At 37.2% G+C, this 25,725-nt stretch overlaps 1 protein-coding gene across 1 annotated transcript in view; it reads right to left on the reverse strand.

The window, feature by feature from the left end:
• Nucleotides 1-2,527: 2,527 nt before the first annotated feature.
• The window catches only part of LOC140172354 (uncharacterized), a 262,997-nt gene continuing 239,799 nt past the window's right edge, over nt 2,528-25,725 (reverse strand). The window contains exons 3-15 of the mRNA XM_072195548.1: nt 23,259-23,501; nt 17,966-18,070; nt 17,556-17,801; nt 16,550-16,645; nt 15,711-15,839; nt 14,335-14,465; nt 13,075-13,282; nt 12,556-12,680; nt 10,822-11,032; nt 9,868-9,940; nt 5,815-5,879; nt 4,511-4,770; nt 2,528-3,250 (exon numbers count right to left, since the gene is read on the reverse strand). Coding sequence (XP_072051649.1) covers nt 3,203-3,250; nt 4,511-4,770; nt 5,815-5,879; nt 9,868-9,940; nt 10,822-11,032; nt 12,556-12,680; nt 13,075-13,282; nt 14,335-14,465; nt 15,711-15,839; nt 16,550-16,645; nt 17,556-17,801; nt 17,966-18,070; nt 23,259-23,501 — 1,940 coding nt within the window. The 3' untranslated portion in view covers nt 2,528-3,202. The remainder of the gene's footprint in view (nt 3,251-4,510; nt 4,771-5,814; nt 5,880-9,867; nt 9,941-10,821; nt 11,033-12,555; nt 12,681-13,074; nt 13,283-14,334; nt 14,466-15,710; nt 15,840-16,549; nt 16,646-17,555; nt 17,802-17,965; nt 18,071-23,258; nt 23,502-25,725) is intronic.

Raw genomic sequence — 25,725 nt, forward strand, 5'->3', positions numbered from 1 at the left:
AATGCTTTTCATTCGATTTCAATCTGACATTAGGTTTGAAAGTTCTGCTTCATTCAAGAGAAATAAACGCGGACATAATGTTATTAAATTAGAGTCTTCCTATACTTTTACATACGTTGTATTTCTTAGGTATTTGATTTGATTTGATTTGTTCGGGTTGTGACAACCCTGGATAACCCAAGAAAGCCTCTATTGAAGCTTATTTCCATTGGGGTCCATTTGAACACCGGGACGGGTTGGGAACAGTCAGGGGTTAACACCCTACTCTTTTCGAAACTGACTGCGAGATACATGTACAGGTATGGCTCTCTGCACACGGGACCGACGGCTTAACGTCCCCTCCGAAGGACGGAGTACTTTCATGATTCATTTACCCAATTCTAAATGAACCATGGGGAGAGCGGAAGTCTAAACTTAATCTACAGATGTTGCCAATTAATTTCAGACTTTTTTTCCAAGTCAATATCCCAGCAAATCGCCACCGCCGGAATCGAACCTGGGACCTCATGCATCAAAGGCAAGTACCCTAACCATTGCGCCACGCTCTCCTATTCTATTGCTTTCTAACGACCCTAATAACACTTTTCTAAAATGAAGTTAATTAAATTATTATAATTCGTTATTATGAACTTCCTCTAAAGTAATTCTTACACTAAATGATAAGGTCAACTATCTTGACTACATATTGTCTTGAAGTGTAGATCATGTGTTATTACTAACTCATGAAAATTGGTGAAACTGGATTATTTGTTCACTATTAATTCTTCACAGCAATACAAGTATTTACAGTTTATAGATTTGGATTATAAATCATTCAGAACCAACAAAATATTGTATCCATATCCATTGTTAATAATTGATATCATTTACATACAATTTCTATGAGGGCGAGAATAAATAATGCTATCTTTTGTTTACTTTCGTTACTATGACAATAGTAGAACCATGATGCTAATATATCTAATGTTAAAGACCTAAAGGAGATGTAAACATCCCGCAAAGAGTCTATGCAAGTATAGTCATGTGATCATTTAATATTAAGACATATTTTAGGAGTCACTTAAATATCTGATTATTTCTGATATACAATCACAAAAAGTAAATAGTTAATGCATTATATTTTACTTCTTTGTTATATCCGATTATTATATATTTTCTACAGCTACAAGAATACACAAATAATAACGCTGCTTTCTGTATAATGGTGTCAAAATGCGTATAACCCCATAAAATGATTTAACATTACATATATCCACACAGTGGTAATATTCTTAATTAAGATCATCAGGACTGTATTGTTCCATTAATTTATTATTTATGATATTAATATTATTAGCAAACATTTCTTCTATACACAAATCCAAATTAAGCCACTTTAATGATGTATCGATCTATATAAACACAGCCAAAATAAAAAGTCTCCACTAGTTCCATCCCCATTTAATCAGAGTCTGATGAGTTTATGGCAATTTTAAAAATGACATAGGGATTATTATCACGTAGCGGAGCTAGCGTGAGTGCCAAGAATTACGTCGCCTGAATAAGCCAGCAGCAGGAGGGTGAAAGTGCATAGGAACAATGCCGGAAACTACGTCACGCTATTGTTCGACCAAGGCTACATATTTTTTTAACGCATGCGTGTTTGTCAATACAGCTTTAGTCTCCTCCACCTTCGCAACACGGTACGTGGAGTGTCTGGAATCACACTGACGGCGGAGGAGAATACTAGCTGGTCAGACAGTTTAATTTTATCAAGCATATAATACCTGAACAATCACCGTCATTTGATCGATTTACTACAGAATATATTGTATATTTAAAATATAATTTTAATATTGTAAACCTGTTAACTTATATATTTGTGTACTAAAGTATAAGGACACGTGAATAAAATCATGTCGAAGACAAAATGGCCGCTAATCCGCCTATTGTCTAGACCTAGGATACATATTTCGAATGAGGGCAGCAGACTAGGATGCCTATCCCTTTGTCTATTATTCCTGCCAGCAGGTTAAAGGTATACCCATGCATGTCAAAATGCATATCAAATACCCCGCTCTTTCAATTGTGTGCAGGCAAGTGTACAATGATTCCTGTACGGGTTGCTTCAGGCCACATAATAAGCTGATATCATGCATTGGCTTTTGCGTGGTCAATTCGTAATTTGTCATTTTTAAAATTGCACGAATTTTTTCAAATTTGGTATCAACCTTCGAAGGAAAGTGTATAGAAAATTATTATATAAATTATTTTACCATAAACTCACCAGACTCTGATTAAATTCCCCCCCCCCCCTTGCCCCCCCCCTGTGTCGTCGCCCCTGTATCTGTTTGTGTTTGGGACGGGTCCTTTCAGGCGGTATGTGTAAGATTCTTACAATCAAGCACATGATTTATACATGTACATAAAATAATGTGGCTCTTAGATTACTTGCACTATAGCTTCATGACCCGCCAACTAATATTATTTTTATAAACAGTTTTACAATATGTGGATAAATGGACATAGCAGAGCAGTTTCTTTCATATTCATGTTTCACCAAATACTTTATACAAATTGTCAAATGTGAATATCACTCTCATCCAATTTTCAAAAAGTTGCTAAAAATAATATTATTATTCAATTATTCACTATGTTATTAAATTATGATTTACTTTGAATCTATTTTTAACTTTTGGTTAATAGATTATAATTTTGTATAGACCTATATATTTATGTTTCATTTGCCTCACCGGCGAAACTGTTAACATCTAATAAATGTGTTTGTTACTGTCGTTTTAGCCTGTTTTTCCTTTTTATTTAAATTAAATAATTAGATTGTATTTTAAAAAACTAATTACAGTCTAGCGATGATTTAAGAGTCATCTTTTTTTCCAAAAATGACGTAATTTTTTTCAAATTCAAAATTAACGATTTCATCATGATTCCAGCATACTGACGAACCCTGAATGACTATAAACCGCCCCTTTGTATTATAATGAATATTGAGGGCAACGCTATGGCTTTTTAGGTTTTTTTTAGCATTTGGCATGGTCGCTCGCTACTAGCGCTCAGCAAAATGCGTCTACACGGGTTATATAGGTACGGTTTATAGTAAACTAGTAATCGTCAATATGAGGACATCGTGACAATAATTATACTCTAGATGAATCATTTTCCTGGCATGGTCACGATGTCCCTCTAGCAGCGTCAAGCGTCCAGTTTACCGGTAATTATTATACACATCGTTGATCGAACTATCCGGCATATTCTGTAAATCATAGAAAACATGAAACAAATAGTGCGTAAATATATCGTTATGAACACGGCAGAGTGCCGAATACGCAAAATTGCTATTCTGAGTAAACGTCGTTTGAAAATCTTGGTACCATTCCATTGGTCCTTCTATAAATTTAGAACATTCGTGAGCACTCATTTAAAATGCATATTATAGAAGTGAATGTACACGAATTATTGGCAATACTTGCATGTTCTGAAATATCGATATATCCCTCAAAACGCGTTTTAATAGCTATTTGGGCTTTATGCTGTATCTAAAATGTCTTTACCACTGCGCAGAGAGAGGTCGAATACGCATACAACTACGTGTAAACCACAGCATGCATTCTTGATTTGGGGTTTTTGTGTAGAAAGTACTGGTTGTCCTAAGGCTAAGTAGACTTGACTAATCGCCGCCGAAAAATCAGACGGCTTGAGGAAGCATCCAGGATAGGATGTGAAACGTCGACAGTCAATAAATAGTAAGTCCAGTTGACTAGATTTTAATTAAATCAACTTGAAACTTTTGTCTAGATGACTTTATATTACCAAATGGTTTATTTAGTTTCTGCAAACTATCAATAAAATGTTTATGGAAGAATTAGCAGGGAAGGGGTGCTGAAAAGAAAACAACAGTCAAAGATGCCCAACGTCTTGCAAGGGTTGGTAGACTCAGGAATTTCAATAACAATAAAAAGGTCACGCGGTTGCTCCATATAGGACATAATGATATTTTTAAACGTGCAATGAATACAATGATTCAAGATCAGACGGAGTCTTATGAAATAGCCACGTGATTACTTGTCTCCTCAGCGGTCTCAGAAATATGCTGAAGGCGCTGTGTCTTCTAAAGCTGGTACTTTCTTCTACCCGACACATTCATGAATCGTTCTCCCACTACCATTTTTCTGATACCTTGCAAAATACTAATTAAACCATTTATGGTGACTATTGCAAACGCATCATAAACACACGTCGTTTTACAGAAAAAGATTAGATTTAAATGTAGGATTATATATTATATAAAGTTTATAAAAAAACCCGCTGTAATAATTTTCATGAAACATTTTTGAAAGCATGATACAAAACATTTAAACAGAATGTTATTAAACTGTTGGCAAAATATTTGGCAAAAATGTTTGCCACGACATATTTTACAATAACCTTTTATACAACCCGACATTTAAATGTTATTAAAAAGATTTGAATAACCATTTTAAGAACAGCCATCTAATTAATTGTTTAAACTTACCAATAATGACGGGAAATCTGGGGTAAGCTGTCCTGTTACCTGAGAGTAATTATCCAGCGGAGGAAGAAGATTGAGTTGATTGGGATCAGGTTGCGCTACGTAATCTTGTATGGTAGTTTCTCCTATGCCGTAAGGTGTGTTAATTTTTCTTGAGCCTCTTCCCATACGGAAAAAGATACAGCATGTAGCTACTAAAAGAGCAGCTAAACCAGATAAACCAACCCCAAATCCGATTCCGAGCCAACCAGTTGTTGTTATTCCTGCGTCATTGAGATAAATAGAAATACATTTTGTATGGTTGTACAGGATGTCCCAAAAAGTCTTAACACTTGTGTTGCAAATTATTTTAGACACGGTTAAACCTTTGAGGTGTATGAGGCACAGCAAACACAACACGTTTTCGACATCATCGTGTTCGACATCATTCACACAAGGTTGATAGAAAATGTTTAAATTTCGGGTTATATAAAGAGTATAAAAGGTTTTATAACATTCAAAAACATTTTTGATAACTTACTGCAAATATTCTAACGTAATGTTATTAGAGTGTTGACAAAAATTGACAAAGTATTTTTGCATTTTTTTTAATTGACAAAATTGTAAAAATGTTGTTTTAGAGTGTTTTCATAAAAAAACATTTTAAAATGTCTTAATGACAGTTATACAACCCGATATTAAATTTTATTAAAACTTAAAAATAATAATAATTAAATTTCGGATTTTTCCAGATCTTTGAGGATTCAAAGAGCTATAATCACCACAATTAGATCGCATTAACTAGGCCAGTTGCGGCCGAACCTGGCGCAAACATATCCGCACTTAGATTGTAACACCCACCAAGTATCTGTGCAGCTCCCAACATTCAACTGGGAGAAGTAAGTTTTTGATAATCAAACAACTATTCACCAATTTTTTGAAAGCAGGAGGAAACCGGAGAGCGAGCATTTATTCGGGATAATCCAAATGTACATACAGGTCTTGGGCGCGGTCGGGGTGGGGGGTCCGCTCGCTATTCCGAAGGTCCGTCATTCCGAAGGCTCGCTAATCCAAAGGTTCGCTTTTGCGAACGTGTAATTTTACCATACTTAAGCTTGCAGTTCATCTTGCAATCATCTGAACACAATATACACACGAAAACAGTGGCTTGGTCACCGCAACACTCATGGATTGTTATCCCCTAGAGACCCGTAGCTCGAATCTGGGTTAAAGCAAACAACTTTTCTCTTCATCTTCCTTTTTCTTCCTTTCTTCTTTTCCTCCTCTCCGCCAAAAGGTAGAAAAGTGTAAGGATTAAAAATACGTACCATTTGCAGTGTTGTCAGTACCGTTGATTCCTTGACATTGACTTCCAATTACACCAGCATCACATCTGCAAACAGTAAGTGCATAAAGTTATGAATATAACTATGAAAAAAATACGAATACATTTTTCATCGCATTATATATTGAAATGGTACACAGGAAATGTTCCTCTGCTTATATTCCCTGCTCACAACCAAGCACACCCACACCTACAAAAAAACCTACATTTATCTCACCCACACCTGCACCTTACATGCAGGGTGTCCCTGAAAGAACTCTATTGTCGGGGACTGATATTTGTGGGTACTTTAACGCATAAAGCAAGCAAAATTAAATAACTGATGATGATCAGCTATTACATACTTTTGGAATTTTGACAATAATATTGATTGTTCCGTTTTTTAAAGAAAGAATTTTACGAAACTCCCTCATTTTCAAGCTTTTCCACAGAGTCATTATCTATCAATGACAACAAACGCTGATAACGCACAGTGATTAAGTCATCTTAAATTTTAATCTTAATAGTTCTCATAGCCCTTCGCAAGTTTAAAACCTAATACGGAATGCGGTTTTAATTACCTTTATTATTTTTGTGTGTGTGTGTCTGTGGCAAGAATAGACCACATTTTCATCTCTCAGGGAGGTTGCACTGTGGTCAAGATGAAGAATTTGTATTGATATTTACGATTTGCGGGAATAACGTGAAAACGGACGATTTTACCAATGTGCGCGGGGGCTTTGAGGCGAATTATTTAAATCAAACTCGCCTTAGCACACTGAATGTACTAAACAGATCATTGATTGATATTTGAATCCGCGGAAAGGCTTAAAAATGAGGTAGTTTCGTAAAAGTCTTATATTTCAAGAACAGTATGGTTGTTCAAAAAGTATGTGATAGCTGATTTATTCCTCAACCACACCATGTAACGTAATTATATGAACATTTGTCAAGCAATACCTACAAGAAACTAAAGTTACGACAGGTTAACGTAAGATATCCCACAGTGTAATAAGAAATTCAGATTCTCCACAATGGATTACTATACCTCTGCCTTTAATATCACTTGTTGGGAGTAGAATTGTACAAAATAATACACCCGTACTGAGATACTGATGCGTCTATGCACGAGCCCTGCATGGAGCAGTGAACTCAACATCTCAGTACAAGTACATTATTTTGTAGAATTTTTCGAGCAAAAAGTGATACGCACTTATTAAATTATTTCATAAACGAGAAATTAAATCCATGTTTGCTTGCTATTTCTACAACCAAATTGTCACTAATTGTCACTATTGTCAACTATAAGTGTATCAAACCGCAAGAAAAATTAACGCGGCCGACAGCGCGACAGAGCATTATTATTAATACATGGTTCGTATGAAGCTTAACCCTAGAACTACTGAGCCACGTTTTGTAACAAGAACTATGAAAGGGGTGCGACCCCTCAATTTTCAACTATAAACGTCATACACTGTTACATTTTGTACTAATGTATGGGTCTCCTCTTAGTGATACCAGTACAAACATTCCCTACATAATATCACTATAATGTCATAATGTGAGGACGTTCATGCAATTTTGGAATATTCTGGCTATGTACTAAAGTAATGGAATTTTGGCTGAACAATTCTACAAAAATGCGATTTTCACCGAATTTCTGCTAAATATAAAAGGAAATGACTATTTTCACCTAACTAACAAGTTAAAAGTCATTAACTTTTAATATAATTTCACAAGAGCGAAATGAAAATAATTGGGGAATCACCACCTCACCGGTATTGTTTTCTTTATATCCTACCCCCAGGTAAGGTGCTGGGGTAAGAATTTAATCACCAAAATGAGCGCAAAGGAAGTATCTATGACTAGCGTAGGTCGTTCGGGCGTAAACATGACGGATAAAATATCTTGGGGTGGGGTTGGTACAGGGTTAAGTTCTACGCACTATGTCTGTCACTGAGGTGGGTACCTATAATCTTGGAAAGTTCTTGGAACGATACACATTTGGTTGAAATTTCTTGCACGAGTTTGTCATGATCATGAAAATGACGTATATTGTACAGGGAGAATGGGCAGTTTACACGTGTTGACAGGAAAGTGTTCGAAGACTGCTTTCCAGTATTGTTAAGAGGTTCTCATTTAGCTAGAGGCAGTTGCTATGGAATGAACTTCTTGATAATATTGCTTGCGTCAAGTGGATTGAGTTCATTCTCCAGATCACGTGTCCCGAGTAGCAGTACGTCACCAAGCACTACTGTAACACACTGGCGAAGAAGTGATGCTCGGTTTTGCCACAAGCTGTATGAAAATGTTTGGTACCCAGCAATGTCCAGTGATTATGGAAATGACTGCCACATCGAAATACATCAAGATCCACATAACTTGATTTGCTAATAAAGGACATAAACAGTCATACATGTAACAATAAATTATACTAATTTCAAGATGCTTCAGAGTACCCTATGCAGGATTTTGAAAGAAGCAGAGTTATGTACGTGATCCACCAGTGGAGCTCCTGCGCCCCTCCGCAGAACTTCCGGTAGTGGATGTTCTGCGCTCGGGGGCGCAGAGAATCCACTGTCGGAGTTGCTGCGCTCGGAAGCAAAATAATAGATTTTCTTATTATAATACTGGTGGATCATTTCTGCGCTCCAGCGCAGAGAATCCACTGTCGGAGTTGATGCGCCCGGGCGCAGTCCCTTATATGTAACGGTGGATCATTGCTGCGCTCGGGCGCAGAACATCCACTGTCGGAGTTGCTGCGCTCGGAAGCAAAATAATAGATTTTCTTATTATAATACTGGTGGATCATTTCTGCGCTCGAGCGCAGAGAATCCACTGTCGGAGTTGATGCGCCCGGGCGCAGTCCCTTATATGTAACGGTGGATCATTGCTGCGCTCGGGCGCAGAACATCCACTGTCGGAGCTGCTGCGCTCGGATGCAAAATAATAGATTTTCTTATTATAATACTGGTGGATCATTTCTGCGCTCGTGCATTATTTATTAATATAGGCCTAATAAGAAAATGTATTATATTGCTTCCGAGCGCAGTTACTCCAACAGTGGATGTTCTGCGCCCGAGCGCAGCAATGATCCACCGTTACATATAAGGGACTGCGCCCGGGCGCATCAACTCCGACAGTGGATGTTCTGTGCCCGAGCGCAGAAATGATCCACCGTTATTATAATAAGAAAATGTATTATTTTGCTTCCGAGCGCAGCTACTCCAACAGTGGATGTTCTGCGCCCGAGCGCAGCAATGATCCACCGTTATTATAATAAGAAAATCTATTATTTTGCTTCCGAGCGCAGTTACTCCAACAGTGGATGTTCTGCGCCCGAGCGCAGCAATGATCCACCGTTATTATAATAAGAAAATCTATTATTTTGCTTCCGAGCGCAGTTACCCCAACAGTGGATGTTCTGCGCCCGAGCGCAGCAATGATCCACCGTTACATATAAGGGACTGCGCCCGGGCGCAACAACTCCGACAGTGGATGTTCTGCGCCCGAGCGCAGAAATGATCCACCGTTATTATAATAAGAAAATCTATTATTTTGCTTCCGAGCGCAACTACTCCAACAGTGGATGTTCTGCGCCCGAGCGCAGCAATGATCCACCGTTACATATAAGGGACTGCGCCCGGGCGCATCAACTCCGACAGTGGATGTTCTGCGCCCCACGAGCGCAGAACATCCACTACCGGAAGTTCTGCGGAGGGGCGCAGGAGCTCCACTGGTGGATGACGTACATACACGAGGCTTTTCGATAACAATAACTGATCGGTACCAATCATTTTGATACACACTGTAAAAAACTTCACTCGTGACTTTGCTTATGTGAATAAGTTTTAAATTGTCTACATCAAATCATGTAACATGATGTATGCCAGATAATGCTAAAGAGACGTCTAACCTTGGTTATTTAATATTGACGGTACAATATAATCATAAGGCAATTGTTACCTACTGGTAACGGTAAGACACGCACCTACACTGAATATACCCCCCCCCCCCCACACACACACACGCATAACCTGAATCTTTACAAACTTACATGCAGCTAAAAGTGAAACCGGTTTGTACTCTACAGACGCCTCCGTTAGCGCAGAAGTCACTCGGGCATGAATCTGCGGTGAAATAAACATTAATTAAAGCAATAATATTTGATTTGCATAAAGACATATTCCTATTTAAATCTTGGTTTTCACTTATCACATTGCCCCCTTTTTAATTTCGTGTCGAATGAGGTAAAACGAAAGAAATTGCAATTTCATTCCAGTACCTACAATGCATGCATTAGCGGCGCTTCATGCATCTGGATGTATTATACAGAATACTAAGACGATTAGCCCGGTAAGCACACATTTATTTTACTGATACAATGATACACATGCATGAGACGTGATAGCTATCACTCGATCGGTGAACTTGGATATCTTCGGATTTAATAATAAGTAATTTGTCTTTCACAGGGTATTTTAGTACACCATTTGGAATTGCAATCATGCAAAAGGTAGACATTCGGGAAAAATGTGGCGTCCTGTGGAGTAAATCGCATATTGTGGCTTGAAGTTTATAGGAATAACAATTCATACAATGACTCGGAGGTTTAAACAAAATCTCTAAATCCGATACAGTTAGTCACCTTGGTTGTTCAAAGGGGCAAATACCATTGGGAAATTAACGTAAACGTGAAAGAAATAAACCTTTCCCGACCGAGTGGCCCAATTCCTGAAACAAGTAAACAATTTTGTTATTGGCCTTACGCTATTAAGGCAGGCCCCTAAGTTATTGTCTATACAAGAGACCTTTGCATTGGTTTTAGTGTTCAGATATTATTACACTTGTATTAATAGCTCAAACTGCGCATTGGATAAACAATGAACACGTCTGACTGCGTGCTGTTCAAACGTTGACCGTTCTTAGTAATAGTAGTTTAACTGTTCAAAATTTGGCATTTCAACTTAATTTGAACGATTCGCACACGAATCTCATTGCTAGTTCTTACCCCCAATCGACAAAAGCATAAAATCTGTGTTTCCTAGAAGTCCAGCCAAGCCAGTTTTAAGCTTAAAGACTTCATTGACATCATTCACTGTCGCCGGTGATGTGTTTGTTACGGTGACTTCATACTCCACGCCGATCATGTCTCCGATCGGATTAACGCTAGTTACTCCAACACCCAGGAATCCTTCAAGCTCATTTAATGTTGCTCTCAACTGTGACGAAAGAGGGGAGAAAAATAAAGACCAGATGATATTCGTACTTTTGAACCTTACTCATCCTTCTATTACAATCACAATTATGATTACAATTCGATGACCTTTATTCCTGTTACACTCTTAAAACGGTAAGTCAAATTTTTTTCGTAGTAAAATAAATTCTCATTACATGTCAAATTTAACCATAAATCGTAATAAATTTACCTCAATTCGTATTAAATTTACACTACTATATGAGTAAAATTTGACGAGCAAAATCTTATTTTACAAAGAACCTAGTAAAGTTGAAATTGTGACATTTCTATAAAGGAAGGAAGGAAGGAAGGAAGGAAGGAAGATTTTATTTCAAACTCTAATGGTGACCCGCAGGTCAAATTGCTAGAATTGTACATTAAACACACCTAAACAGACACAATGCAATTTGCAGGCAGCAGCTTAATCCGCGCCAATATTGCAACTTTGAAACAAACAACTATACAAACATCCAATCCAACCCAACCACATCCCCCAGTAGGCAATGAGGATAAAGTGCCTTGCCCAAGGACACAACACGTTGGCACGAGCGGGGCTCGAACTCACAACATATGGATTATGGGTGAAATAATTGAAGACGAAATAAAAAGTTTGCTCTGACATCATTCAGGGCAAAGGCGCTGCGTGATTGGTTACTGACCTGCGAAGTACAGCATTTTTAGTCTGGTTGACAGGACGTCATATGCAAACTAGTATAACTAGTATAACCACTAGTATAACTAGTATAACTACAACATAATGGTGTTCTTCTATTGCCTTATTGTATGCCATTTTCAGGCCTTTAAACTAACATGATTTGTTTCACAACTTCACCAAATATCAGCGGATACGTTATTATACCTCATTGTAGCACTTAATTTAAATGACATGTGGGCTGCAAACTTAGTAGGTCGATGCATGTCAACAAGACACACGAAACATGGTTTCTGTAGCATTTTTTTAAACCAGCTCATCATCTGTACTGATTTGCATCTTGATCGGACCTTCTTTTGAGTTACGTTTTGCCCGTGTTTAGCCAAATTATATGCGTTTATAGTGGTTAGCCAAATTATATGCGTTTATAGTGGTTAGCCAAATTATATGCGTTTATAGTGGTTAGCCAAATTATATGCGTTTATAGTGGTTTCATAAAAATCATCGCACTTTTTGATGAAACATCGCGGTTTAAAAAATCAACGTGTTTTTTTTTAAACATTGAAAGGTGCATGGTAAACCACTTTAAACGCTTAGCGCCTGATAAAACGTTGACCTGTCCAATAAGGGCGGTTGAAGATGTTTTTGTGTATTTTGAAATGCGGTTTTCAGAACAATATTATACTAGACCATGGCGCCAAATTTTAGAAAAGGTGCACATATTTTACCCTATGGCTGGATTAATAACGGAGCTAGGCCTCTGGCTAAACACGGACAAATGCTTTGGGCCAATCTGTTCTTGTCTTTACTGAAAATTTGCCGGTTTTGAATGATACAAAATTGTTTATACGTACTGCTGGGTCAACTTTACTGGCAAATTCAAGAAACTCGGGACTATTTGTGTCCAGCAAACTCGGGTCGAACTCCTCTCCGTTGCTCGCGTAAAATATGCCATCGATACTTCGTGGGTATAATTGTCCTTGTGATAAAGCAAAAAAAAAATGATGGTGATGGTGGTAGTGGTGGCGGTGGTAGTGGTGGCAGTGATGGGATGGTGGTGGTGGTGGTGGGGGTAGTGGTAGTGATGGTGGTGGTTGCGGTGGTGGTATTAATGGTGGTGGTAGTGGTGGAGATGATTATAACAATGATGATGACGATGACGATACTGATGACGATGAGGACGATGATAATGATGATGATGATGATGATGATGATGATGATGATGATGATGATGACGATGATGATGACGATGACGATGACGATGATGATGATGATGATGATGATGATGATAATGATAATGATGATGATGATGATGATGATGATGATGATGATGATGATGATGATGATGATCGCTTATGTATATTGGTGATTACCTATGGGTTTGGCAACTGACAAACCACTGGTTCCCAAATACCCATCTGGAGTTATACTCGCTGCGACGAGGGTGTCAACATCCGTCCCATCAGCGCGTGAAGCGGCAGCCACACTAACTCCAAACACTGCTCCGACTCCTCCGCCTTCCGGTTGAAATAATCTTAATAACGATACGTCACCGTCGATGGTTTCTAGTGCATTTCCAAGCTACATAAATTTAAGTACGGGAAAACGACCATGATATCGGACAAAAAAAAAGAAAGAAAAAGAAAAGTAAATATATTGTTATATACTACAGATGACGCATGAAAGAGACAAAAAAAGAAGCTAACAACATGCTCCCTTTTGCATGGGCTATCACTGCAGGTGATATGACTGGATAAGCAAAACACCATATCATTTAATAATGCCTGACTTTTGCTTCATATGGTACCAAAATGAAACTCATGACGTCACAATGTACCATTTTGCTCATAATTCCATAACTGTACATCGTAGATATGTTAAACTATACTTTTTCTGAATCCTTATGACTACAGGGAACACATTGATTGTGTTTTGAACCAATTCCAAATCAATTTTGAACTTGGCCTCTGTATAAAAGTTCAATTTTTCTCACCAAATAAGGCTGCTGTTTAAATGCCCATATAGCCTATAATGATGTATACGCGCTATAAGTACTGTATCAAATACGGCAAATTTAACATGATTTGCACGATTGTTAATGAAATTTATTGGACTATTATAACCGTAATGGATTAACATTTTATCACTAAATGTAACGCAAAAACCAGTTTAGTATGTGGGATTACCACCCCCTTGTAGGATGAGGGGAAAAATATAGCATTTCACTGTTGCGACTATATAATAAATATAACTCTTTACTAACCCCTCAGTAGCATAGTCAGAGGGGGGGTGAAATTTAAAAAAACATGAAAAAGGGAAAATCCGGAGGGCAAAAGAAAAGAAAAGGGACAAGGAACCCCTTTTCCACCAAAATCCACCCAGATCATGGGTCACAATAGTGTAAAATACAATTCTGTGGGCTACGCGCGCACTGTCACAATATATCATCCCAATTTTCATCCCAATCATTGGTGAATATCGTGTAAAATAAAAAAGTAATGCCCTTTTCATCCGAATCATGGGTGAAAAATATATTGGATACAAACTTTATGTATGCATTTTTTTTCGTCTGTGCCCTCTATATTTTATTTTGCCAACACCCCCCAAAGAAATCTGGATACGTCATGACTAACCTCAGGTACAATAATATCCGCCAGGCGTTGAAATTCTTCACTGTCAGAGTCATACATGTCTTCAACGAATTGTAATGGTTGGCCGTTTAATGCACCTGCATAGATTCGTCCAATGATGGTTTTCATTTCACCTAAATGTGAAGCAAAACTATGAGTACATATTACATTACGTTGTCATCGTTAAATAATTAAATTATTTTCAATAAACCATCCCGTGATCAGTGACTGTAAACTCATTTGAGGGGACTAATTTGGAAAAAGTGGACTTTTTTACCTTTTGTCAACAAATTTGTTTTTTTGTTTTTTCATCAAAAAAGCATACAAAACATAAAAAGCCTATTTCGCCTATTATGATTTGTTGGGGTAAACGTTACCCTCACCAACGCCCCTGGTCGTTGCCTTGACCTCAGCTATTTGCGAAGCCTGTTATCCAATGCATCCGATCCAATTAAATAGCGGAGACGGCCGTTTTTGAAATTACGATATGAGCATATTATAAGCATCGCCATGGGCATCTTTTTCAAGTAAATACCGATGATCATAAGTTGTCATTATTATCACAATTATAATTGTTGACAGTTCTTCAACCGGGAATCGAGCCTAGGATCTCTTGTACCAGGGTTGAATTTCTTTATAAACACGCTGTGCTGCTCTTTCATAAACGTAAATTATAGTATAATCTTCTTTGAAATAACATTTAGATGTTTGTTGCTCCATTCAGGCAATCTTCAGGTTAACATTATCTCTACACAGTCTGTGTTTACACTACACAGTTGAGTCCCTAGCAACATAAGAACTGTGTGAGCTTGGTGGTGACTAGTTGAAAATACAACAGCTGCAATTAGTTTTGTGAAAACCCTGATAGTTTCCTTCATCCAATCAGAAACGTTTTATATCGAACGAAAGCTAACACCTCCCGCTAAAAACACCTTTTTCCATTACATCAACGGATGACGCAATTCAATTTTAATAGCAAGGCGAATGTAGTAAATTAGTTGAAAACGGCCTATTCACGCACAATGCTGAACGAAGATGTAGGTTTTAAAAGTCAAAACTCCTATTGATCCTTAATATTTTGCCATTAAATGAAAGAATACACTGACATTATCCATATACTAGATTCATTTTAATGATAAATGACCAATTCACTTTAAATTGCAAATCTTGTGCACAGAATTACTATTTTCGTCTGTTTTGTCATGCGGTTGTAAATTCATAAAACTAAGACTTTGCTTAAAGAGCGCTTAGAAATTAATATTCTTGTTTGACAAATGTAATGTCAACTTACGAACGAACTAAAATTTGTTTTTCTCAAGGCCTTTTTTTATAATAACTATCTTGTTGCATATTATGGCACTAGTTTAACGTTAACTTACGAATACACCGGTTGCCTTCAAGGATATATTCTGGATCCGTACAAGCACATTTAAAGGTCCCAACTCTATTGAAACATCTGATATTGTTACCAATGCAGACTGGTGGTTTTAACTCGCACTCGTTAATATCTATTAAATAATTAAAGTATGAATAAACACTTGCATTTTATTGCACTCTCACTAAACTGTTCATGTACTTTGCCTTAAAACATACAATGTCAAATTTGGTGGCTCTACAATAATAGACCAATTATGATTTTTAAGTTGATTTTCCCTTTTCCATATTTACCTTTAGTCTTACTCTTTATTTTAAATAAAGAAAAGCATTATACAATCAAGAAAATGATGACCAATTAACATGTCTGTTAACCTAAGCATTCCCACAAAATAACGAACCCCAATTATATCATCAACCATCCCTATGTATGACAATCACCGCAACCATCCCTATGTATGACAATCACCGCAGAGGGCGACCTGATCAATTTTTTTTTTTTTATTGTAAAGTCGTTTTGAAATGTTCTTTATTCGCTCTTGTCAGGTGTTCATATTTCCCGTTGATTTTTATGGATATGTTTAATAAAATAATATTCATCCCTCCCCCTATGTCTTGAAGAGGTTAGGACCAAATTAACCTCATAATTGACATTTCGCGCCTTCCGTTTTAACACTATACTTTACTAGTTTATATTCAATATGGCAAAAAACAATTCGCTCGATTTGCGTGCATGTGTACTATAACCTTTTTCTATTGCCCGAAGGTGCTAGGATTCACTACTTCAAGATTTTTTTCTAGCCTCATTTCCCCAATGTCAAGAGAAATCTACGCAACTGCCTACCTTCTTCACAGTAAATGCCTGTATATCCATTCTCACATTGACATTCATCTGGTCGGACACAGAAGCCGCCATTTTGACAATCTAAAGCGCATATGACTGAAATATTGACAACGAAAATGACAGGAATTAAATATTACACATTTTAAATCATCTTGTGGTACGATGTACGAGTACGATGACAATATGTTTCCCTTCCCATAAAGTACCTTCCATACTACTACATTAATGGGCAATGTACTCCTTAATACACCCAAAACCGTTCGATGCAATGTAGACACTATAAAAAGCAATCATTTTATAGTGTCTTATTTTTAATGATGAGAATCGCAGATAATCAAACTAAAGTCTGCACAAAAAGAAACTCAGCTGTTATAAACACGCCTATAGCTTCGGAACTAATAATTGTTTTCACATAATTTTACGCGCACTTTGATACCTAATTTGTCCAATTTTGTTCAATATTAACAATGCAGCAGTGTTTTGGACGAAAAATAGCCGAATATAAAAGTTGCAGCTATTTGTATTGATTTTGAAGTGAGCGTGAAGATAATGGCGGGCTTCACGTGCTACCGTGCTGGCATAATAACTATTGATCGCTGTAAACGGCAACTTTTAAAATCGGGTATTTTTCTTTAAAAACACTGCTGTGTTGTTAATATTGAACAACATTTGACAAATGTGGTATCAAAATGCGTGTAAATAATTCATCCTTCCCTCTATGTTAAAATATTGTGAAAACAATGATTAGTTCTGAAGCTATAGTCGTGTTTATAACAGCTGAGTTTCTTTTTGTGCAGACTTTATATAAAATAGCAAGTTATTTGCGCTATTAATATGAATATAACCATATAACATGATCTTGACACTTGACACTGCGAACATTTGATAATAACTTTTAATAGTATTCAATGTATTTTTATTAAAAAAAAAAAATATTGTGAAGGCTGCATCTAATTAGCATGTGTAAGGTAATACTATGGGTAGAATAAATGGGAAAGTCTCTCACTGTCATCACTTTTGATGGTAACCACAGCACTACTTGGTGCACTGAGTTCAGCGGCTATGTCACTCGTCAGTATCACAGCAAACTGCTCAGGCAATTCATAGAAGGTATCATCCACAATATCGATGGTTACAGTTTTAGAGGTCTCACCCGGAGCAAAAATGACATTGTGAGAAAGTTCTTCCAGAAGTGGTAGGTAGTCTTGGTTGGGTCCAGATGAAGATGTTGATATATCTCTAGTGAAAATATCTGTCAACAAAAACAACAACTTAACTCTTTGTGGTTGACCATTTATTTCACCTATACCTTTGAATTGGACACTATTTAATCTGTCACTCATCTAACTCTTTATTCAGAAGCTTCGGTTTCATTTTAATTCAGATTATGTTAAAATTGACCGATTATATACCTACCAATTGAGGTTTCTTGGTCCAGATTTCCATCCCTTGTTACAGTTAATGTAACTTCACCATCGGCTTCGGATACATGGTACTTAGTAGCGTCCAAGCTGTAGGTTACTAAAATAAACAAATATAAAGAGTTTGATAAAGTGTCTTATTATTCTTTTCATTCGTCTTTCTATTCGGTAACTAATAAAAACAGCATTCTGCAAATAAATAGCTACGACAGGCTATGCAAGCGTTTAAAAATAATACTCGCTAATTTCAATATGTTTTTAAAATAGGGCAATACAATTACAGTGTCCGGAAGTATCTTATGATTTCCCTTCTTTTGTTCTTTTAATTACAAAACAAATATACCTACATTTTAAGCTGTAAAACCGTGTTCTATAAAAGTATTCCCTATTTCATATCTTAATCGTAGTGTCGTGCAGGGTTATCATTAACGCGCCAAAAGTCGAAGGCTTTTTTTGAAGTCCTCACAAAGTGACTGTCAAGGGAAGTTGGTACTCCTTGAACCTTTCATGATAATCCTCAGCCAGCCTGGTTGCTTCTCAGTAAAGGATCAATGGTCGGACCCTGTTCAGAAGGATCCTGTTGTACGTCACGGCTGTGTCTTTTTTCTTACAGGTTCTTTCTTCTTTCTTTCTTCTTTCTTCTTCTGCCGACCATTACATTTGCTCTAGCACTCACATGCGTACACCGATTTTGACCTAACTTGGTCACAACCATCATTGCACATGCCCCTACATGTCACATGAAACTCGTGGGGTCAAAGGTCACGTAGGGGTCATAAGGGTCAAAAACGTGATTTTAACTCAAAATGCTTCTTCTCCCACAGATTACGTAGGACAGTGATGCCACTCGCACACATACATTGTTATTACCCAGTGTCTATGGGGTCCTCACAGATTTGGGGTCAAATGTCATTAAGGGGTCACTTCCGGTATAAAACGAAAAACCTTCAAAAATTTTTATTTGCTAAGAAAAACATAGGACAGTAACGGTATGTTCACACATAAATTGTGGTTACCCTGTGTATATGTGGTATTTTTTATTTAGGGTCAAAGGTCATTAAGGGGCCACTTCCGGTATAAAACTAAATACCTTTAAAATGCTTCTTCTCCCACAAATTACGTAGGACAGTGACACCACTTGTACACATGCATTGTTATTACCCAGTGTCTATGGGGTTCTCACAGATGTGGGGTCAAAGGTCATTAAGGGGTCACTTCCGGTATAAAACGAAAAACCTTCAAAAACTTTTATTTGCTAAGAAAAACATAGGACAGTAACGGTATGTTCACACATAAATTGTGGTTACCCTGTGTATATGTGGTATTTCTACACAGCCGTGACGTTAGTCACGGCTGTGTCTTTTTTCTTACAGGTTCTTTCTTCTTTCTTCTTTTTCTTTCTGCCGACCACTACATTTGCTCTAGCACTTACATGCTTGTACCGATTTTGACATAACTTGGTCACAACCATCATTGACCATGCCCCTACATGTCATATGAAACTCGCGGGGTCAAAGGTCAAGCAGGGGTCATAGGGGTCAAAAACGTGATTTCAAATCAAAATGCTTCTTCTCTCACAGATTACGTAGGAGAGTGACACCACTTGCACACATGCATTGTTATTATCGAGTGTCTATGGGGTCCTCACAGATTTGGGGTCAAAGGTCATTAAGGGGTCACTTCCGGTATAAAACGAAAAACCTTCAAAAATTTTTATTTGCTAAGAAAAACATAGGACAGTAACGGTATGTTTACAAATAAATTGTAGTTACTCTATGCATATGTGGTATGAATCTATTTAGGGTCAAAGGTCATTAAGGGTCTACTTCCGGTATAAAACGAAATTCATTTAAAATGCTTCTTCTCCCACAAATTACGTAGGAGAGTGACACCACTTGCACACATGCATTGCTATTATCCAGTGTCTATGGGGTCCTCACAGATTTGGGGTCAAAGGTCATTAAGGGGTCACTTCCGGTATACAACGAAAAACCTTCAAAAAATTTTATTTGCTAAGAAAAACATAGGACAGTAACGGTATGTTTACAAATAAATTGTAGTTACTCTGTGCATATGTGGTATTTTTTTATTTAGGGTCAAAGGTCATTAAGGGGTTACTTCCGGTTTAAAACAAAATTCCTTTAAAATGCTTCTTCTCCCACAAATTACGTATAACAGTGACGCCACTTGCACACATGCATTGTTACTACCCAGTGTCTATGTGGTCCTCTCACATTTGGAATCAAAGGTCATTAAGGGGTCACTTCCGGTATAAAACGAAAAACCTTCAAAATTTTTTATTTGCTAAGAAAAACATTGGAGGGTGATGGTATATTCACACGTGAATTGTGTTTACCTATTGTCCATGTGGTATTTTTTCATTTGGGGTCAAAGGTCATTAAGGGGTCACTTCCGGTCTGAGACGAAAAACCTTCAAAATGCCCCTTTCTGCCACAAATAACACAGCAAAGTGGTGCCACTTGCACCCATACATTGACATTAGCTAATGTCTATGGGCGTTTTATATATTTTGAGGTCATTAAGGCGTCAAAACACGGCTGTGTTCGTGGTCTTAGACCACAGCTAAGTCTAGTTTTATTTAGGGTCAAAGGACATTAAGGGGTCACTTCCGGTATAAAACGAAAAACCGTCAAAAAATTTTATTTGCTAAGAAAAACATAGGACAGTAACGGTATGTTCACACATGAATTGTGGGTACCCAATTCATATGTGGTATTTTTTTATTTGGGGTCAAATGTCATTAAGGGGTCACTTCCGGTATGAGACGAAAAACCTTCAAAATGCCCCTTCTGCCACAAGTAACATAGCAAAGTGGTGCCACATGCACCCATGCATTGACATTAGCCAATGTCTATGGCCGTTTTCATATATTTTGGGGTCAAAGGTCATTAGGGGTAACAACACGGCTGTGTTCGTGGGTTAGACCACAGCTTAGTCTAGTTCTTCTTCTTTCTTCTTTCTGCCGACCACTACATTTGCTCTAGCAGTTACATGCTTGTACCAATTTTGACCTAACTTGGTCACAACCATCATTGACCATGCCCCTACATGTCATATGAAACTCGTGGGGTCAAAGGTCAAGCAGGGGTCATAGGGGTCAAAAACGTGATTTCAACTCAAAATGCTTCTTCTCTCACAGATTACGTAGGAGAGTGACACCACTTGCACACATGCATTGTTATTATCCAGTGTCTATGGGGTCCTCACAGATTTGGGGTCAAAGGTCATTAAGGGGTCACTTCCGGTATAAAACGAAAAACCTTCAAAAATTTTATTTGCTAAGAAAAACATAGGACAGTAACGGTATGTTCACAAATAAATTGTAATTACTCTGTGCATATGTGGTATTTTTTATTTAGGGTCAAATGTCATTAAGTGTCTACTTACGGTATAAAACGAAATTCCTTTAAAATGCTTCTTCTCCCACAAATTACGTATGACAGTGACGCCACTTGCACACATGCATTGTTATTACCCAGTGTCTATGGGGTCCTCACAAATTTGGAATCAAAGGTCATTAAGGGGTCACTTCCGGTATAAAACGAAAAACCTTCAAAAATTTTTATTTGCTAAGAAAAACATTGGAGGGTGATGGTATATTCACACGTGAATTGTGTTTACCTATTGTACATGTGGTATTTTTTCATTTGGGGTCAAAGGTCATTATAGGGTCACTTCCGGTCTGAGACGAAAAACCTTCAAAATGCCCCTTTCTGCCACAAATAACATAGCAAAGTGGTGCCACTTGGACCCATACATTGACATTAGCCAATGTCTATGGGCGTTTTATATATTTTGAGGTCAAAGGTCATTAAGGCGTCAAAACACGGCTGTGTTCGTGGTCTTAGACCACAGCTAAGTCTAGTTACATCTGTGACCCATTGACGTGGCGGTGTCAGCGTTGAACCAACCCACCTGACTAAAACTTGTGATTGTTACAATAACGTTTCCTAAAATAGTGTTTAATATGTCACACCTACAATACCCAAAATAACACTTCTATAAAAATGACAGATTTTGTTTAAAACATTTACTCAGAAGTGACAAAAATACACAGAAGTGAAAAAAATATATACTTATTAACATACATGTAGTTTTCATACCACGTGTGCGAGTGAGTTGAGTGTAACACTTGAGAGACCTGAGTGATGTTATAATTATAACAATATGGGACAGTTAAAGATTAGTAAGTTGTTCGTTTCTCTCCTTTGTCGGCATGGTGCAGATTACCTGGTGGCTCAACCTACCCCCTGTCACCTACCCTTATCCATACTGATCCCCCTCCTGTGAGTCCACGATTATTGAAAACATTAAACTGAATTTCGCAAAAATAAAAAAAGACGAAACCGTTTATCATTTAAAATCAATTTTAATTAATTTTAAATAATAATGATATCATATGCTTTGTTCAGTGAAATTACTACATTGTAACGCCCGAAATTGTGACAAATATATTAAACATGTCTTCCAAAATAAAATACACACTGGGAAATGTATTATACCCCTTCTGAGGAACATTGCACAATTGAATGGATACAAAACATTTGAATTTGTCCTTTCAACAGAATGCTTAAAGAAACCCATTTTGCAATTAAATGTGTCTTCGCAGTTTAAAACATATGAGCGACAGGACCAAATAGAATCACCGGTATTGTCTTAAGCTGAATTTATACTCGATCGCTTTTGCAGAAAAGTGATTTTCACGCATGCACATTTCCAGAGCGTCAAGCCAATCAATCGATTCAAATCGCCGAGGCAAAAACTACGTCGCTTTTGCAAGTTGAAGAAATCTCAACTTCCCTGCGATATCGCTTGACACGTGAATGCGTCAACCAATCATAAACAATCATCTGGATCTATTATTTTGCTAATTAAGTTACCTTTCTCGATTATTAATTTTTTGTGATGAATTAATTCAAAGCAATAATTATTGACAGCAACTGATGTTTTAAAAATGTATTTTGTGGCATTTAGAATATTTTAATTGTCGTCTGCAATCGCTATCGCCGTGATAAGTATAAATGCAAAAGCGACGAGCGATGCATCACGAAATTCGGCGATTGCCCATCGCTTTTCAAAAGCGTTTAATCGCAATCGCTCGGCGATTGAGTATAAATTCAGCTTTAGAACACATCTAAGACACACCCTGTTTCGTCGTCTTTGCGACGCGTCTGAAGTGAGACGCAAAGTAACGCATCTATGCAAGACATGTTTGACACAATGTCTTGGTTACGTGCAAGGCACATCTAACATGTAACTCCACTCACCATCGTTGTCTTCAATAAAGACCTCTGCAATCCTCGGCTCGCCGATAAGTCCCTTGCTGATATCTTGTAGTTCCAAATGAAACGTCTCTAAATGCTCCACTACATCATCATCGTTAACAATGATATCAAAACAAACCGTCGTTTCCTGAGGATCATCACCTGCACCAAATACTACGGTGTGAAGGACATCGATGTAGTCTTTAGTAGCACCAGCTTTGGCATTAACATCTGACGACACAACATCTGTAGTGGTGTAGGGACAGGGATCATTAGCTTGGAATTCAGAATGACTTTGGGTACTTTATACACACAGATCACGCGGTAAGCGGCATGACGTATCAGCCAATCATAAGCCGTGATTGTGCTCGTTTGGCTGAACTGCTCATGCGTCACGCCGCTCAGCGGCGAACGGCATAAAAGTATGAAACCAACATTATGATACATAACGGTTGGTGTAATATGGACCCCTGACCACTTGACGTATTTCCCATTTCCTCGTTAATAGCAACAGTGCTACTATTTATTTGTGTAACATATATATATGGGAAATATTGTTACCACGAATGACATAATTTGAAAAGTCTCGTTATCATGTGTGTGTTGGTAATATAAAACACTGTACGTATGAGTTGATATTAAGTTCCGGAGATCATGTAGATTGGTGCTTTAGAGGAAGTTTAAATAAATTCCCATAACCCAGCGGGGTATCTGGCCTTGGTATGTCTGCTTTTTTTTACACATGGGGCACAGTTGACCATACCTTGCATTGGGATGATGTGCAAATATCTTGTGTTTTCATCCTTGTATTTAACTTTCACAACATTAAAACTAATGAATAAAATTGGCTGTAAATTAAATATTACCATTCTGTGTGTGGTAATGGGGACTTTGCCTTTAAAATTAGGTTATATTGATAAAATTTCCCAATAATAGTGCATTGTGGTAGTGTATTTAAGCCTCCTCTGGTTATGCTTAAAGCCATATTGTAGCATTTATAGAGGAGGACAATTTTTCAAATTTCTGTTTTTACACGATTAAAAGGTACTTTAGTAAACTAATATATCCTGCTAAAATCAGGATTTTAGGTGCTGTAGTTTTGTCATAATCTGAGAGTTTGAATAAACCGTCCGAACAAGACGGTATATCATTACAATGGAATTTATTTGTCGAACGTGCATGCGATATCCATAACGCGGTACGACATGGTATAATTTGGTGTATTTTGTATCATCACACTTTGGAGTGAAAATAGCCTTTGGTCACACAGGCGTGTGAGTTTGATGACATGCGATCTGCAACTGTGTTGGAAGTCACAACAATTAACGGATGAAGTAAGTTTACAAAACTCTTAATTGTTATTGCTATTGTGTTAAATTGTATGCATGCTTGATACTCTAGTATGTTGTTAATCTTAATGTATTATTTTAAAGTTTAAAAATAAACTGGTGTAAATTGATTGTATTATTTTGAAGAACAAAGAAGTTTATAGATTTCCCGCCAAAATTGAAGAACAAAGAACTTGCATGTTTACATGATTGTTAGTGGGGGATATACTCATGCACTTATAAATATAAAATATAGCCTGTAAAAAAAAAAAATTGTGCAAGTAAAATGCGCCCTCTTTGGCAATTAAAAAATACTGTTGTGGCATGATGCATACATCAACGTAAAGGGCGTAGTCTTAGCTCTCGAATGCCGTTTGTTCTTGTCAATTTGCTTGTTTTAATCTCGAGATATGTTTAGTTAACAACGAAAGGGTAAAATCACAATTGTGCCACTTTTACTAGGGAAAAGGTCTGTACATGTAAATGAATGATAGCAAAAAGTTTATCAATCGTTCCTTCGTGAAATCAAAAGAATGCATTGATTACACAACAATACAAAATTAAATTGTTTTTACTGTTTTTACTGTTTTATCATGATACATGTATAATGATTCTCTTTTTCCACTAAAACAGATTAAAAGATAAATACGTATTTCACATTCTGCTGTAAAATTAAATCATGGTAAATACTGTTGTCTTTGTCACTCAAGACATGATACAAGACAAACAAATATTGAACACTCTATTGTAAAATTAAAATCATATCAAAGAAATATTGCACATCATGATTATAGGTTTGAAATTTTACACTAAAGACACTGATGATTTTCATAAAGTCATAAGAACATTTCCGAATGTGCAGCAGCTGCATTTGAAATTGCTTAGTCCATTTTACAGTTTGGTCTTTAACATTATTGTTCGTTTATATGGGTCATCAGAGTCCCCCTTCCATCTGCGTGACCATCACCTGTAGCTATGCATCTTGCTGCTCTCGTCTTCAATACAATTATACTGAGCAATTGTTACATATTCATTTCTAATCCTACAAATGAATGTACTTTTTATTAACTGTACTGTACAGGTATTTGGATATAACATTCTATTCAATTTCCTAAAAAGTGGCACAAAAGGGTTTTCATACA

Source organism: Amphiura filiformis, chromosome 2, assembly GCF_039555335.1.
Source record: "Amphiura filiformis chromosome 2, Afil_fr2py, whole genome shotgun sequence".
NCBI classification, from domain to species: Eukaryota; Metazoa; Echinodermata; class Ophiuroidea; order Amphilepidida; family Amphiuridae; genus Amphiura; species Amphiura filiformis.